The following is a 16,052-nucleotide window of genomic DNA, read 5'->3' on the forward strand; positions in this document are numbered from 1 at the left end:
GGCATAGTATTACTCTATAGTATGAATGAATCAGTATACAACTTCACCAACAATGCATTACTGTCTCAATTTTTCCACATCCATTCCAACATTTCTCATTTTCCTTTTCTGTCATTAGCCAGTTAGGTGTGGGGTGGTAGCTCAGAGTGGTTTCAATTTCCATTTCTTTAATCAATAGTGATTTAGAGCATTTTTCATGATTACACACAGCTTTAATTACTTTGTCTAGAAACTGCCTGTTCCTATCCTTTTACCATTTATCAATTGAGGAATGGCTCTTATTCCCATAAATTTAACTCTGTTCTCTATACATTTGAGAAATGAGGTCTTTATCAAAGAAACTTGCTGTAAATTTTTTTTCAGTTATATCTCTTATCCTATTTTCCCCATTTTTCCTATTCACTCTCTTCTTTCACCTTAACATCCTCAAAAGTGTTTTGCTTCTGTATTGGCTACCCCAACCTGCCCTCCCTTCTACCACCCTCCTTCTCTCATCCCCTTCCCCTCCTACTTTCTTGTAGGATATAACATTTCTATACTCAACTGAGTATGTATGTTATTTCTTCTCTGAGCCAATTCCAATGAGAGTAAGGTTCATGTGCTCCACACCACATCCCCCATCCTCTATAAAAGCTCTTTCATGAGATGATTTATCCCATTCTACCTCGTCCTTTCCCCTACTACTGCATTCCTCTTTCTTACCCCTTAATTTTGATTGTTTAGACAATCATATCCCATCATATTTAATTCAGTCCTGTGCCTGTCTATGTATACTCCTCCTAAGTCTACAAAAAATACAGGTCATGAATATCAGTATAAACAGCATTATTGCTATTCTCTTAGCATAAATAGTCTTTCTGGATGACTATTTGCAAAACTCCTTTAGCTATGTCCATGTTACAAGGAACATTTTCCCATGTAGGAATGTTAACAGTTTAATAACCTTATTGAAACCCTTATGATTTCTTCTTTTTCTGTTTACCTTTTCGAGTCTGTATCTGAAAGTCGAAATTTCTATTCAGCGCTATTCTGTTCACCAGGAATGCTGTTTTATTGTTTCTTGATGTCTCATAAAGTCATTAGCTTCCACTTACCCAATTCTAATTTTTAAGTAATTCTTTTCTTCAATGAGCTTCCGTACCTCTTTTTCCATTTGGTCAATTCTACTTTTTAAGGAGCTATTTTCTTCAGTGAATTTTTGTATCTCATTTCCCATTTGCCTAATTCTGTTTTTTAATGACTTCTTCTGCTCAGTGAAGTTTTGTATATCCTTTTCATTTTGGCCAATTATGTTTTTCAAGGCATTCTTCTCTTTTGATCATTTGGCCTATTCTGTTTTTTAATGTATTTCTTCAGTATTTTTTTGTGCCTTCTTTAACAAGCTGTTGACTCTTTTTTCATGATTTTCTTCTGTCACTATCATTTGTCTTCCCAACTTTTCCTCTATTTCTCTTACTTGATTTTTAAAATTCTTTTTGAACCCTTCCATGACCTGAGACCAAATCATATTTTTCTTTGATGCTTTGGATGTAGTAGTTCTGTCTTTGTTATCTTCTTCTGGTTGTGAGTTTTGATCTTCCTTGTCACCATAGTATTTTTTAATAGTAAGAATCTTTTTCTATTGTTTGCTCATTTTTCCTACCTAATTCTGGACTTTTAACTCTATGCTAAAGTGGGATTCTGTCTCCAGAGTGGAGAGGCACTGTCCCAAGTTTCAGGTTTTTGGTGTACCTATTTTCAGAGATAATTCTGGGGATATATAAGTTTTTAGTTCTTCCAAGGTGGTATGATTTAGGAGAGGTGTGTTTACTATTCTCTTCTCCTGTGCTGGTGTCTGGGGTGTCTGTGAGTGACCATATGCATTCTTTTCTGCCCTGTAACTGTGATCAGGGTTCTTGCTCCCTTGTGGCTGCAAGTTCTGCCATGCTAGTGCTCCTCCTTGCCTTGGAACTGCCACTTAGAACTGTGATCCAGATCCAAGCATGGGCAATGAAGGGACCACTTCTGACCAGCTGTCAGATTCCCTTACCATCTGTGAACTGAGAGCTCCAGAAGCATCTGCTGCCACTGCTGATTCAATCACTCCTAAGGTTTTTCCTGGTTTACTGGGGCCTAGTCTGTGTTGGAGCAGCCTGCACTAGACTGTGTTCCTTTTACACCCCAGTGCAACAAACTTTTCCTACTGACCATCTAAGTTGTCCTGGACAAAAAACTATTTCACTCTGTCCTTCTGTGGGTTCTTCTATTGTACATTTTGTTTTAAGTCATTATTTTAAATTTTAGATGGGAATTTGCTATTTTAGTTTTTAAAAAAAGATATTTATGGGGGGGCGGAGCCAAGATGGCGGAGTAGAAACACACACGTACATTAGCTCCGAACCCACAGCCCATAAAATATCTGTAAAAAAGAACTGCCAATAAATTCTGGAGCAGGAGAAGCCACAGAACAGCAGAGTGGACGAGATTTCTGTTCCAGAGAGCCTGAAAACCTCTCATAAAAGCAGAGCAGAGCCCAGCCCTGCGTTGGCCTCCCGGCGCCGAGAGGAGCAGATCCAAGCAGCTTCAGGGACAGAATCTCCAGCAGATGCGCAGGTCCCTCCACCCACAGGTGACAAGGGTTAGTGAGAGGGTCTCTTTGGCAGGTCAAGAGGGGAGTGGGGTGCCCCCATAACTCTGGCCCCCTCGGGAGGCAGCAGCGGAGGTGGGAGCTGACCAGGGCTCCCCAAGCAGGCAGGAGCTCAGATCCATTGTTGAAGGTTTCTGCATAAACCCCCTGAGGGAACTGAGCCCTGAGTGACGGCCCTGCCCCCACCTGAGCACCTGAACTCCTGAACTTAATCTCACACTGAATAGCAGCCCTGCCCCCACGGAAACCCTGAGGCTGGGGAGCAGCATTTGAATCTCAGACCCCAAGCTCTGGCTGGGTGGATCTGGAGGCATGATGGGTGCGGAGAGGACACTCAGAAGTCAAGTCACTGACTGGGAAAATGCCCAGAAAAGGGGGGAAAAAAATAAGACCATAGGAGTTTACTTTCTTGGTGAACAGATATCTCCTCCCTTCCTTTCTGATGAGGAAGAACAATGCTCACCATCAGGGAAAGATACAGAAGTCAAGGCTTCTGTATCCCAGCCCACCCAATGGGCTCAGGCCATGGAAGAGCTCAAAAAGGATTTTGAAAATCAAGTTAGAGAGGTGGAGGAAAAGCTGGGAAGAGAAATGAGAGACATGCAAGCAAAGCATGAACAGCAGGTCAGCACCCTGCTAAAGGAGACCCAAAAAAATGCTGAAGAAAATAACACCCTGAAAAATAGGCTAACTCAATTGGCAAAAGAGGTTCAAAAAGCCAATGAGGAGAAGAATGCTTTCAAAAGCAGAATTAGCCAAATGGAAAAGGAGGTCCAAAATCTCACTGAAGAAAATAGTTCTTTCAAAATTAGAATGGAACAGATGGAGGCTAATGACTTTATGAGAAACCAAGAAATCACAAAACAAAACCAAAAGAAGGAAAAAATGGAAGAGAATGTGAAATATCTCATGGGAAAAACAACTGACCTGGAAAAAAGATCCAGAAGAGACAATTTAAAAATTATGGGACTACCTGAAAGCCTTGATCAAAAAAAGAGCCTAGACATCATCTTTCATGAAATTATCAAGGAAAACTGCCCTGAGATTCTAGAACCAGAGGGCAAAATAAATATTCAAGGAATCCACAGATCACCACCTGAAAGAGATCCAAAAAGAGAAACTCCTAGGAACATTGTGGCCAAATTCCAGAGTTCCCTGGTCAAGGAGAAAATATTGCAAGCAGCTAGAAAGAAACAATTCAAGTATTGTGGAAATACAATCAGGATAACACAAGATCTAGCAGCTTCTACATTAAGGGATCAAAGGGCGTGGAATAGGATATTCCAGAAGTCAAAGGAACTAGGACTAAAACCAAGAATCACCTACCCAGCAAAACTGAGTATAATACTTCAGGGGAAAAAATGATCTTTCCATGAAATAGAGGACTTTCAAGCATTCTTGATGAAAAGACCAGAGCTGAAAAGAAAATTTGACTTTCAAACACAAGAATGAAGAGAAGCCTGAAAAGGTAAACAGCAAAGAGAAGTCATAACGGACTTACTAAAGTTGAACTGCTTACATTCCTACATGGAAAGACAATATTTGTAACTCTTGAAACTATTCAGTATCTGGGTACTGGGTGGGATTGCACACGCACACGCACACGCACACGCACACAGAGACAGAGAGCACGGAGTGAATTGAATAGGATGGGATCATATCTTAAAAAAAATGAAATCAAGCAGTGAGAGAGAAATATATTGGGAGGAGAAAGGGAGAAATGGAATGGGGCAAATTATCTCCCATAAAAGAGGCAAGCAAAAGACTTATTAGTGGAGGGATAAAGAGGGGAGGTAAGAGAAAAACATGAAGTTTACTCTCATCACATTCCACTAAAGGAAGGAATAAAATGCACACTCATTTTGGTATGAAAACCTATCTTACAGTACAGGAAAGTAGGGGATAAGCAAGGTGGGGGGGATGATGGAAGGGAGGGCATGGGGAGGAGGGAGCAATTTGAGGTCAACACTCATGGGGAGGGACAGGATCAAAAGAGAATAGAAGTAATGGGGGACAGGATAGGATGGAGGGAAATATAGTTAGTCTTACACAACATGAATATGATGGAAGTCATTTGCAAAACTACACAGATTTGGCCTATATTGAATTGCTTGCCTTCCAAAGGAAGGGGGTGGGGATGGAGGGAAGAAAAGAAGTTGGATCTCAAAGTTTTAGGAACAACTATCGAGTACTGTTCTTGCTGCAAGGAAATAAGAAATACAGGTAAAGGGGTATAGAAAGTTATTTGGCCCTACAGGACAAAAGAGAAGATGGAGACAAGGGCAGAGAGGGATGATAGAAGAGAGAGCAGAGTGGTGATGGGGGCAATTGGAATGCTCGATGTTTTGGGGTGGGGGGAGGGGACAAGGGGGGAGAAAATTTGGAACCCAAAATTCTGTGAAAATGAATGTTAAAAGTTAAATAAATAAAAAAAAATAAAATAAAATTTAAAAAAAAAGATATTTATGTTGTGTCAAAACTTTAAAATGCATAAATAATGGAAAAAAGTAAAATTCACAATGTTGTAATTTCTCCATCACTTTTGGCTCAGATGCCTCCAGGCCACTAGTTGGGTTTACTCATAATCCCTACTCACGTGAATAATTAGTTGCAGTAACTTTAAAAATGGCCTATAGTATTTGGGATGGACATAAAATTAACAAATTTGGTTCACTGGAAAATCAATCCAGATGAAAAGTTTCTAGTATAAATGTTCCCTGTGTAATTTTACAAGTTAATAATCACGTCATCTTAATTAAATTTCTTAAGAGCCGAGCACAATGCCTAACCCATAGCAGACACTTAATAAATATTTATTAAGCTTGCTTTAATAAAATAAATGTTTATTGACTTTTTTAAAAAGAGGAAATAAAATATTTAATGAGTTATACATATCTAAAAAATTTACAGACATTTTTTCATCTTACCTGTGAACCCCTGGTCAGAACATGTAAGAACTGAATTCCAAAAAGCCTGGCCATTTCACTGGTTTTCCCAATCAGGTCCAGTTGTTCTAACATCTGGAGATTTCCACGGACACGGCTAACATAATGATCAACCATTTTCCATCTGTTGAAGAAAGTAATGTTATGAACATTAGTGACTCAGAAAGAATTTGGTTATTTGAAAGCAGGTAATATGTTCATTTTGTGAAAAAGCATATTTTTAAAGCTACAGTTTGTGTCAATTATTTCGAACAAGTGATGATTTGGATAATAGTTATTTTGTGATAGTAATACTGTGATAGCAGTGGTCATGTGTCTGTGCTCCAACTGACTGATGTACTCAGAGTGTCTGACCTTGACCAGATAAAACCAGATTGAGATGACTTCCCCATGTTTAGTTATGTATCAGTTGAGCATGAGACTTCATGCCATACAAACATGTTTCACTGCTTTCTGTTGTATTTTTAATTCTACCATTTTTAAGAACAGTAGTTACTCCATATCAACTTGTAAAAGTTTTTTAAAGCTTTTAAAGGATACATTTTAATGTGTTAGTGATACGACAGAGGCTGCAGGTCTAAGAAGGCCAAATGTTTCCAGGATTGTTCAAGTTCACAGTGAAACAAGCTAAAGTGCAAAGGAAAGTGCAGTTGAAAACAAAATGTCAAGAACTGATGAACTTTTGCTGTAAAATAGCCTAATCTCCAGAAATCTGGAATCCTCAAAAAAGCAAAGACTTTTAAATGGAACTGGCTTCTGAAGAGGTTGTTACTGATTCCTCTACTTCAATGGTATAAACAGAAACCCAAATAAAAATGTTCATTATGGGCCACACATCAAGTTAGGAAACCACAAATTAACATTATTAATATTGCATTGTAATTTTATTCATTTTGTTAAACATGTCCTAAATGCATTGTAATCTGTTTTAAGGACTTGTGACATTTCTGGCAGAGTCTGACACCTCTGTTCTACAGAGTGGTACAGGTTTCCTAAAGTTGGAAAAACAGTGACAATACCATTTTTAAAAGTTTCTAATTTTTGCTATGGAGAAAGCAAAAATTCACAAAAGTCTTGTTATGCATGGCAAGATAATACAAAGACTGGAGGACTGATTTTAGAAAAAGCTAATTTCTGCTGATGAAATTCATTTTTCATTCAAGGCAAAATCAAAACTATTGTCAGAAGAAACCCAAGAGAGCTTACAAGACACAGGCACTGTCGTCAGGCTGTAAAAATCCACTAAACAAAAAATTAGGGGGGGGATTCTTTTTTTTCTTAGTGCGCCTTGAATTCTTATCCCACTGAGAGAAATGAACTCCAATAAATTAACTGAAATACAAATTCTCAAATATGGACATAATTCTACAACATGACTAAGACGTTATATCATGCATGTTCTAGGAGTTCATCTGATTTAAACTCCATTGAAAACCTTTCAAACAAGTCTAGACATGAAAAAAATGGACCATATATTAAAAGGTATGGCAAATATCCATTGTGATAAAGATGTGGTTTCTTTTTTTTTTTAAATTTATTTAACTTTCAACATTCATTTTCACAAAATTTTGGGTTCCAAATTTTCTCCCCATTTGTCCCCTCCCCCCACCCCAAAACACCGAGCACTCTAATTGCCCCTATCACTAATCTGCCCTCTCTTCTATCATCCCTCCCCCTTCCCTTGTCCCAATCTTCTCTTTCGTCCTGTAGGGCCAGATAACGTTCTATACCCCTTTACCTGCATTTCTTATTTTCTAGTGGCAAGAACAGTACTTGACAGTTGTTCCTAAACTCTGAGTTCCAACTTCTCTTCATCCCTCCCTCCCCGCCCATGCCCTTTGGAAGGCAAGCAATTCAATACAGGCCATATCTGTGTAGTTTTGCAAATGACTTCCATAATACTCGTGTTGTGTAAGACTAACTATATTTCCCTCCATCCTTTCCTGCCCCCCATTGCTTCTATTCTCTCTTTTGATCCTGTCCCTCCCCAAGTGCTGACTTCAGATTGCTCCCTCCTCCCATTACCCTCCCTTCCATCATCCCCCCCCACCCTGCTTATCCCCTTTTCCCCCACTTTCCTGTATTGTAAGATAGGTTTTCATACCAAAATGAGTGTGCATTTTATTCCTTCCTTTAGTGGAATGTGATGAGAGTAAACTTCATGTTTTTCTCTCACCTCCACTCTTTTTCCCTAAACTAAAAAAGTCTTTTGCTTGCCTCTTTTATGAGATAGTTTGCCCCATTCCATTTCTCCCTTTCTCCCAATATATTTCTCTCTCACCACTTAATTTCATTTTTTTAAGATATGATCCCATCCTATTCAATTCACTCCGTGCTCTCTGTCTCTGTGTGCGTGTGCGTGTGCGTGTGCGTGTGCAATCCCACCCAGTACCCAGATACTGAATAGTTTCAAGAGTTACAAATATTGTCTTTCCATGTAGGAATGTAAGCAGTTCAACTTTAGTAAGTCCGTTATGACTTCTCTTTGCTGTTTACCTTTTCAGGCTTCTCTTCATTCTTGTGTTTGAAAGTCAAATTTTCTTTTCAGCTCTGGTCTTTTCATCAAGAATGCTTGAAAGTCCTCTATTTCATGGAAAGATCATTTTTTCCCCTGAAGTATTATACTCAGTTTTGCTGGGTAGGTGATTCTTGGTTTTAGTCCTAGTTCCTTTGACTTCTGGAATATCCTATTCCACGCCCTTTGATCCCTTAATGTAGAAGCTGCTAGATCTTGTGTTATCCTGATTGTATTTCCACAATACTTGAATTGTTTCTTTCTAGCTGCTTGCAATATTTTCTCCTTGACCAGGGAACTCTGGAATTTGGCCACAATGTTCCTAGGAGTTTCTCTTTTTGGATCTCTTTCAGGTGGTGATCTGTGGATTCCTTGAATATTTATTTTGCCCTCTGGTTCTAGAATCTCAGGGCAGTTTTCCTTGATAATTTCATGAAAGATGATGTCTAGGCTCTTTTTTTGATCAAGGCTTTCAGGTAGTCCCATAATTTTTAAATTGTCTCTTCTGGATCTTTTTTCCAGGTCAGTTGTTTTTCCCATGAGATATTTCACATTCTCTTCCATTTTTTCCTTCTTTTGGTTTTGTTTTGTGATTTCTTGGTTTCTCATAAAGTCATTAGCCTCCATCTGTTCCATTCTAATTTTGAAAGAACTATTTTCTTCAGTGAGATTTTGGACCTCCTTTTCCATTTGGCTAATTCTGCTTTTGAAAGCATTCTTCTCCTCATTGGCTTTTTGAACCTCTTTTGCCAATTGAGTTAGCCTATTTTTCAGGGTGTTATTTTCTTCAGCATTTTTTTGGGTCTCCTTTAGCAGGGTGCTGACCTGCTGTTCATGCTTTGCTTGCATGTCTCTCATTTCTCTTCCCAGCTTTTCCTCCACCTCTCTAACTTGATTTTCAAAATCCTTTTTGAGCTCTTCCATGGCCTGAGCCCATTGGGTGGGCTGGGATACAGAAGCCTTGACTTCTGTATCTTTCCCTGATGGTGAGCATTGTTCTTCCTCATCAGAAAGGAAGGGAGGAGATATCTGTTCACCAAGAAAGTAAACTCCTATGGTCTTATTTTTTTCCCCCCTTTTCTGGGCATTTTCCCAGTCAGTGACTTGACTTCTGAGTGTCCTCTCCGCACCCATCATGCCTCCAGATCCACCCAGCCAGAGCTTGGGGTCTGAGATTCAAATGCTGCTTCCCAGCCTCAGGGCTTTGGGTGGGGGCAGGGCTGCTATTCAGTGTGAGATTAAGTTCAGCTGCTCAGGTGGGGGCAGGGCCGCCACTCAGGGCTCAGTTCCCTCAGGGGGTTTATGCAGAGACCTTCAACAATGGATCCGAGCTCCTGCCTGCTCTGGGAGCCCCTGTCCGCTCCTGCCTCCCATGGGGGCCTGAGTTATGGGGACACCATGCTCCCCTCTTGGCAAGCCCAAAAGACCCCCTCACTGACCTTTGTCACCTGTGGGTGGAGGGACCTGCGAGGGTGCTGGAGACTCTTTCCCTGAAGCCTGCTTGGATCTGCTCCCCTCGGTGCCTCGAGGCCAAGGCAGGGCTGGGCTCTGCTCCGGGTCTGGTGTGTGACAGACCTTTTGGGTCAGTTTTTCAGGTCTCTCTGGAACAGAAATCTCCTCTGCTCTGTTGTTCTTCGGCTTCTGCTGCTCTAGAGTTTGTTGGGAGTTCTTCTTTACAGGTATTTTATGGGCTGTGGGTTCAGAGCCAGCATATGTGTATCTTTCTACTCTGCCATCTTGGCTCCTCCCCCAAGATGTGGTTTCTTGATGAGGAATTAAAGCACACTGTCAAAATCTTGTGAACGCAGTGCCAAAGTGTGTAGCTCAAGTGACCACAACAATTGGACATATTACATATTAAAGTTTTTTTACATAAATAAAAAGTGGTAAGATTTATTGTGAATGTCAATATGTTTATTTTGCTTTGTTCCAGTTACACTGCACACTACAGTAGGGCTCTTGGATCTGCTGCAATCTGCATGCCATCTATAAATAGGAATTTCTAATAATAGCTAACATTTATATAGCATTTACTATGTGCCAGGCATTGTGCTAAGGGTTTCACAATTATTATCTCATTTGGTAACCACAACAACCCTGGAAGGCAGGTCCTATTACCACCTCCATTTTACAGAAAAAGAAACTGAGGCAAACAAGTGACTTGCCCAGGATCACAAAGTGGTTGAGCCATATTTGAACTCAGATCTTCCTGTCTCCAGGCCTGAAGCCCTATCCACTGTGCTACCTGACTGCCCTAAAAAAACCAAAACCAAACCAAACCAAACCAAAATAAGCAAATAAAAACCCCTCACAATTTATAAGGAATCGCTTTTTAACTTAGATGTGCCCCCTGATAGAATCTCCTTCTCAAAAATGGTGAACACACTTGGTAAACATGTATACTCTTGTTCCAGTCCTCAGTTGATATCAATGATCATAGGCTGAACAAGTCGACATACAGTTCAGTAGTTACTGATACTCTCTTTTTTGCTTGTTTTATTATAATTTTCCCCACTCCTTTGGAATCTTCCTCAGATAACTTGAGATTGAATGCCTTCATCCCCTCAAAGATGTACTCAAAGGTAATACTCACAAGTACCCAAGAGTACTTCTCTGAGTGTACCTAGTCTAGTACAGTTGCTTTTCCCATCATTATTTTCCTCAAGGTCATTTCTACTACCCCCTTCAGTATTTCTTGGATTGTGATGTTAGAATCCAAAAGAGGTAGCTCTACTGTTTTTCCTGGTGTAAAGAGTTCATTATGAAAATCTTTGCGTATCTTTTCCATCTTTGTATTCCAGTTTCATCTTTAAATGTCCTTGGGATGTTGTCAGTTTTCTTAGCAAGATTTCATTTAGGCAAGTTTTCTCTTTCCTTGCTTCTTGCTATTTTCTGAGGTGATATTGCTCAGTCTTTCACTATTTTACTCTGTAAGATTTTACAAGGAAGTTTACATTATAAACTAGTGTCATCCTTGGTTGCCAGATCTCCTTGTCTGGTGAGTCCTTATGTACTAAAATGGTTTTTAGATTCTTTTGTCTCTTTGTATTGGCATTTAATTTATATTGGTTAAACTTCTTTATGAAATTATTATAAATCAGTGTGGCTGACCCTTTCTCAATCCATTTTCCCTTTTTGTGTTAATAATTCCTTTAAGCAGGTCAATCTAGAGGTTTTCTAAATAGCACATTATATCCTTTCCTCATTTCTTTCTTGTAGCTTTGCATTAATTTTGATTTTCTTCTAACTAGTCATTAATTGAACTAGATAGATGGCTCATAGAGGAATAAATTTCACATTAGTAATGAATCTTTTACTCGCAGTTAAAATCTAACTTTCAATTTCTGTGATATTAATCTGTTTGCCATGTCCAGCATCTTCTGATTCTTTTCCTTAAGACAGTACTCCATATGTATATGCATAGAGTTGCTGACTCCTGAACCAGATTTCCCAACATATTTTTGACAACCTTGCCTATTCCTATTTTTGCCTAAAAGCCACTGGTTATCAAAACATATGTTAAGTTAATTTAGAGGGTCTTATCATATTCTTAGAAGATTTCTCCACCTCTTCATCTCTTCCAACATTTGTTGGCACTCAAGATGCAATTATTTCCATGGTGATCATTCTGAAACTATTTGCCATGAACACTACAATATAAAATGACCAAATATTCCAGGAAATGATGTTTCTTGTTGCCTTTGGACACACAATAAAACCATCTTTGCCACTTCCTTTATTTATCTCTCCAAGTGTTATTAGTTATTTGGTTATTAGTTTAGTCATCTTTCTATTTGGTTGGAACTTTCTTCTGAATTTTTTTGGTAGCAAGAAAGTTAAGATATAATTCCTCCAGTAGCATGTCCACTAAACACTGGTCACTAGACAAAAATCTCACAGAGTAACAAATCATTAATTAAATTAATAACCAATGAGCCATGCTATTAGTGTTGAGCTTCTTCATCTTTATAGCTACTCCAGTATTCAGAAAGCAGTCCAGGAGTGGGACTATGTTGAAAAGCCTTTCCAACATGATAAACATACTAGAGCTTGCATGCAATTAGCAGAAACTTGGAGAACCTAGGATCATCTTCACATTATAATGACACATTAGGATCTAACTTATGGAGCTATAGTATTTAAAAATGAAAACTATACCTAATCTTTGAGATGTTAATGATATTAAGGTTTTACACACACACACACACACACACACACACACACACACACACACCTACACACACACACTATCTCTGTCAATTTACTTTTTAGGCATATAATTGGTTAAATTGAGTCTGACATAATTTAAAGATATTTGTTTAAATCAAATTATACCTCTACAGGAACATGCCATATTTATGTGGCATGTTAAGATTTAAATGAATTTGTTTGATGACAAAGTTTAGTCACACATTTGAAAGGAGAGAAAACAGGAACCTGTTTATGGTTATGTTGTGAGGACTACAGTTTAGAAAAATGTACTCAAGTTAGCTTAGTAAAATTAAAAAATTTTCTTTTAGTCAATGATTTTCTACCTTGAGAACAAAGATACTAGAAGAAGAAAAAAAAGAAAAAGAAGGAAATTACAGAAAGAAAAAATGGTAAGAGAACTAATCTTAGTAGAGGGAATATAACTCATAAGAAATAAGATTGAATGTACTACAAATGATCAATTTTCTCATATCAAATTCCTACACTCGAAGCAAGATTCATTCATCTCTTGAGTTGCTAATAAGGTTTCAATTATACTGCTAACTGATGTCACTTGATAGCAATGTTTTTGTCTTTTGACTAGATAATAAAAGCAAATTAAATAAATTCTAGTACCTTTCATGAAGAAAAATCAGTTTATACATGTCTGCATAAATGTATGTTTGTAAGGGAATGTTTCTTATGAGTTACTGATTAATGATGGGAGAGAAAAAACATCAGATCCAATAAGATTCAACTTTGCTTATGCCAATTTTATTAAAATATTGTATTACTGATATGATACCCCTTTAAAATAAGATCTGATCATACTGTGACAGAAAAATATAAAGAATGAAATTCATCATTTAAAAATACAGACTAGGTTAAAAATATCAACATTAATATTTTCAGTAAATATTCACTTTTTTGGGCCCCCAAATGAAGCAAATTCAGAAGTTCACAAAGGTTTTATGGGGCCAACATTTGGTACTTATATACATTTAAGTCAATTACAAATGAAGGCTCCTTCTATATGAGCTCTATGAGAGGAAAAACAAATGCAAACCTCAAAAAAGAACATTAATTACAGGCTGAGCTTTAGTTTTATTTAAGTCAGATTTGAGGGGAAAAAGTACCACTGAAGTTCATGCTATTAAGTACTGTATGAGGTATAAAATATTCCTGTATCATTGCTCTTTCATTATATTAATTCAACTGCAGGTTTGGTTAGTTTCACTGTATGGAGAATATCTTTTTCTAAAGAACTCCATCTGAGTAAATCAGAAGATATTTAATTTTAGACTTACAGAAAATTGGAACTGCATATTTTACTTAAAAAATGTAATACTGAGAAAACTCAAAGATTTTTAAGATGATTTCTGTTTTTTTATACATCTCAACCTTTAAGAATGAACAGGAAAATTTTCAGAGATAGCAATGTGCCAAGGAAATGACAAAAATTCAACCAAAAAATTTAACTACTATATCAGGTACTAGGCCCTGTTTCTCAAATGCCCTTGTTTTATGTTCTATCTGGGGAGAAAATATATGCATACATATTCATGTACAAAATCTGTATACACAAGGGAATTTAGAGTTGGAGGAAGCACTAGAAGATAAGGGGAGCAGTAGAGGCTTTATGTAGGCATGGTATTTAAACATAACTTTGAAAGAAGTGAGGGATTCTAAGAAGTAGGAGAGAATGTATCCAGGCTGGGGCACAGCTGATACAAAGGCATGGAGGTAGGAACTTGAATAGTGATAATGCTGTGAGGAACAGCAAGTAGGCCAATCTGCTGTTGATTGTAGAGTGGGTACGAAGGGGAGTAATGTATAATACATCTGGAAACATCGTTTAGAATCTTCCCCAAAGAGGAGGTTTTATCTTAGAATTGGAAGGCACAGATCATTTTTGAGCAGGAGAAAGACTCTCACTTTGATAGCTGCGGATGATGGCCCACAGAGCGGGGAGAGAGGAGGAATAGGACTAATTAAGAGCTACTGTTACAGTCTATGTAAGTAGTAAGAGGGTCTCAACTACAGTAGTGGCTATTTTTGAATAGAGAGAGAGGACAGATGCAAGTCTGTCCACAAAATAAATGTTCCTGTCACTGGCACACATTAGTTAGAATCTATAATCCTGGAATTTTAAAGATGTAATAGATCTTAGAAATTATCTGGTGCAGCTGACTCACTTGAGTAAAATAAAGTCTTGAAAATTGAAATGATCTTCTCAAAAAAAAGTGGTGGAATGCAGGCTGGAAGATGTATGCTAAAGATATTTAAATTTATAATTAAAAAATAAATTGTATTGATCTATTGTGTTCTTTTACATAACCAACATTTCTTGCAGTATCCCTGCAAGAACTGTTCTATATAAAAAAATATTTTTCTTTCTTTAATCCACACAGGATTACTATTTTTTTTACTCAACATGTTTTCTTAAGTAAATGACTTATTTGTAAGAGTCAATGAACATAAGTGCTTTAAAAAAAGATTAGCATATATGTCACTATTTTTTGATTGAACAAATGCTCCTTGAGGACATGAAATCTTTGTTGTTATTGTCATAGGATAAAATACAAATCTTCTGGTATTTAAAGCCCAACACAATTTGGCTCCAACACATCTTTCTAGGCAAATTTCATGCTACTTTCTCTTACGCACTCTGTTTTCAGCCAAACTGGTCTATTCCTTACTATCGACTGCTTCATTTTTAGGCAAAAAGAAAAGAAAAAAAAAAAGAAGCCAACATTTGTAATTCCCTGTATATGATATTCAATCTCCTACCCTTCTGCACAAGGGGTCTTGTTGCCCATGTTTAAAATATTTTCCCTCTTTGTCTTTCTTTCTAAGAGTTCCTAGTTTTCTCCTTTAAAGTCTCAGTCCAAGTATCATTTTCCTGATACTCTTGGTTGTTGGATTTTTCTACCTCTTCACTTGAAATCATGCTGTACTTATTTTAAAATACTTTAAATTTACTTATTTGATTATATATTGTTCTCCCAAAAGAATGCAAATTCTATGTTAGGTACACAGCTTGATGGATTGAGTTAAAACACCAGATTGTCTGTGAAATTTCTGGTCATACAAAAAATTTTTGGGGGGCATAGCAATTCTTGATGACCATCTAGCAAATGGATGGATAAAGTGCCCAAACTGACAAAAATTAAAGATCCATAAAATATATATGTTAGCCAAGCCCATTCCAAAACCTCCTGGCTCAGAGGAACAGGTACACCTTCCTTGAAGAAAACCCAGTAAAGACCATCCCTGAACTTACAAATGATCTATACAATACAAATGACTCTTATAGTCCTTGCCACTCTTCCTCCATTTCCCCTCTTTGGTGACATCTTCAGGCAACTTACTATCATAAAAATGGGAGCTTCTGTAAAAAATTTGCATGTTTTGGAAAACCTTTAGATTCAGAAAGGGTGAAAGAGCAGAAATGAAGGAAAAACAACTTAGGGACCATCTGCCTATGAAGCTGCCATGGAATCTAACAAAGTCTTGGCTTCCATGGCCTAGAAGTCAGGTCAGCTGCAATAATCCTACAAATTCAGCCCCATTACAAGTTTTATTAGCTTTTGTGGGTTAGTTAAGGAGCATCTGTCACAACAGCTCTATGTAAAAATCATCCTGAATTTCAAAAAATTTGACTTATTAAAAAAATTTAGAATACAAACTAATTTAAAAGTTGAGGACTGCCTGTATACAGATTCACAAAAAGACAATTGAGGTCATTATTTGCTTTACAAAACATACAATTCCT

The 16,052-nt window shown here is 37.7% G+C and overlaps 1 protein-coding gene across 4 annotated transcripts in view; it reads right to left on the reverse strand.

Moving 5' to 3' along the window:
- Positions 1–16,052, reverse strand: part of REV3L (REV3 like, DNA directed polymerase zeta catalytic subunit) — a 263,108-nt gene that overhangs the window by 47,871 nt on the left and 199,185 nt on the right. For all 4 annotated transcript variants that reach the window (XM_072637634.1, XM_072637633.1, XM_072637635.1 and 1 more), the window contains exon 23: positions 5,554–5,695. In XM_072637634.1, the coding sequence (XP_072493735.1) occupies positions 5,554–5,695 (142 nt within the window). The remainder of the gene's footprint in view (positions 1–5,553; positions 5,696–16,052) is intronic.

Source organism: Notamacropus eugenii, chromosome 2 (genome assembly GCF_028372415.1).
Source record: "Notamacropus eugenii isolate mMacEug1 chromosome 2, mMacEug1.pri_v2, whole genome shotgun sequence".
Taxonomy (NCBI): Eukaryota; Metazoa; Chordata; class Mammalia; order Diprotodontia; family Macropodidae; genus Notamacropus; species Notamacropus eugenii.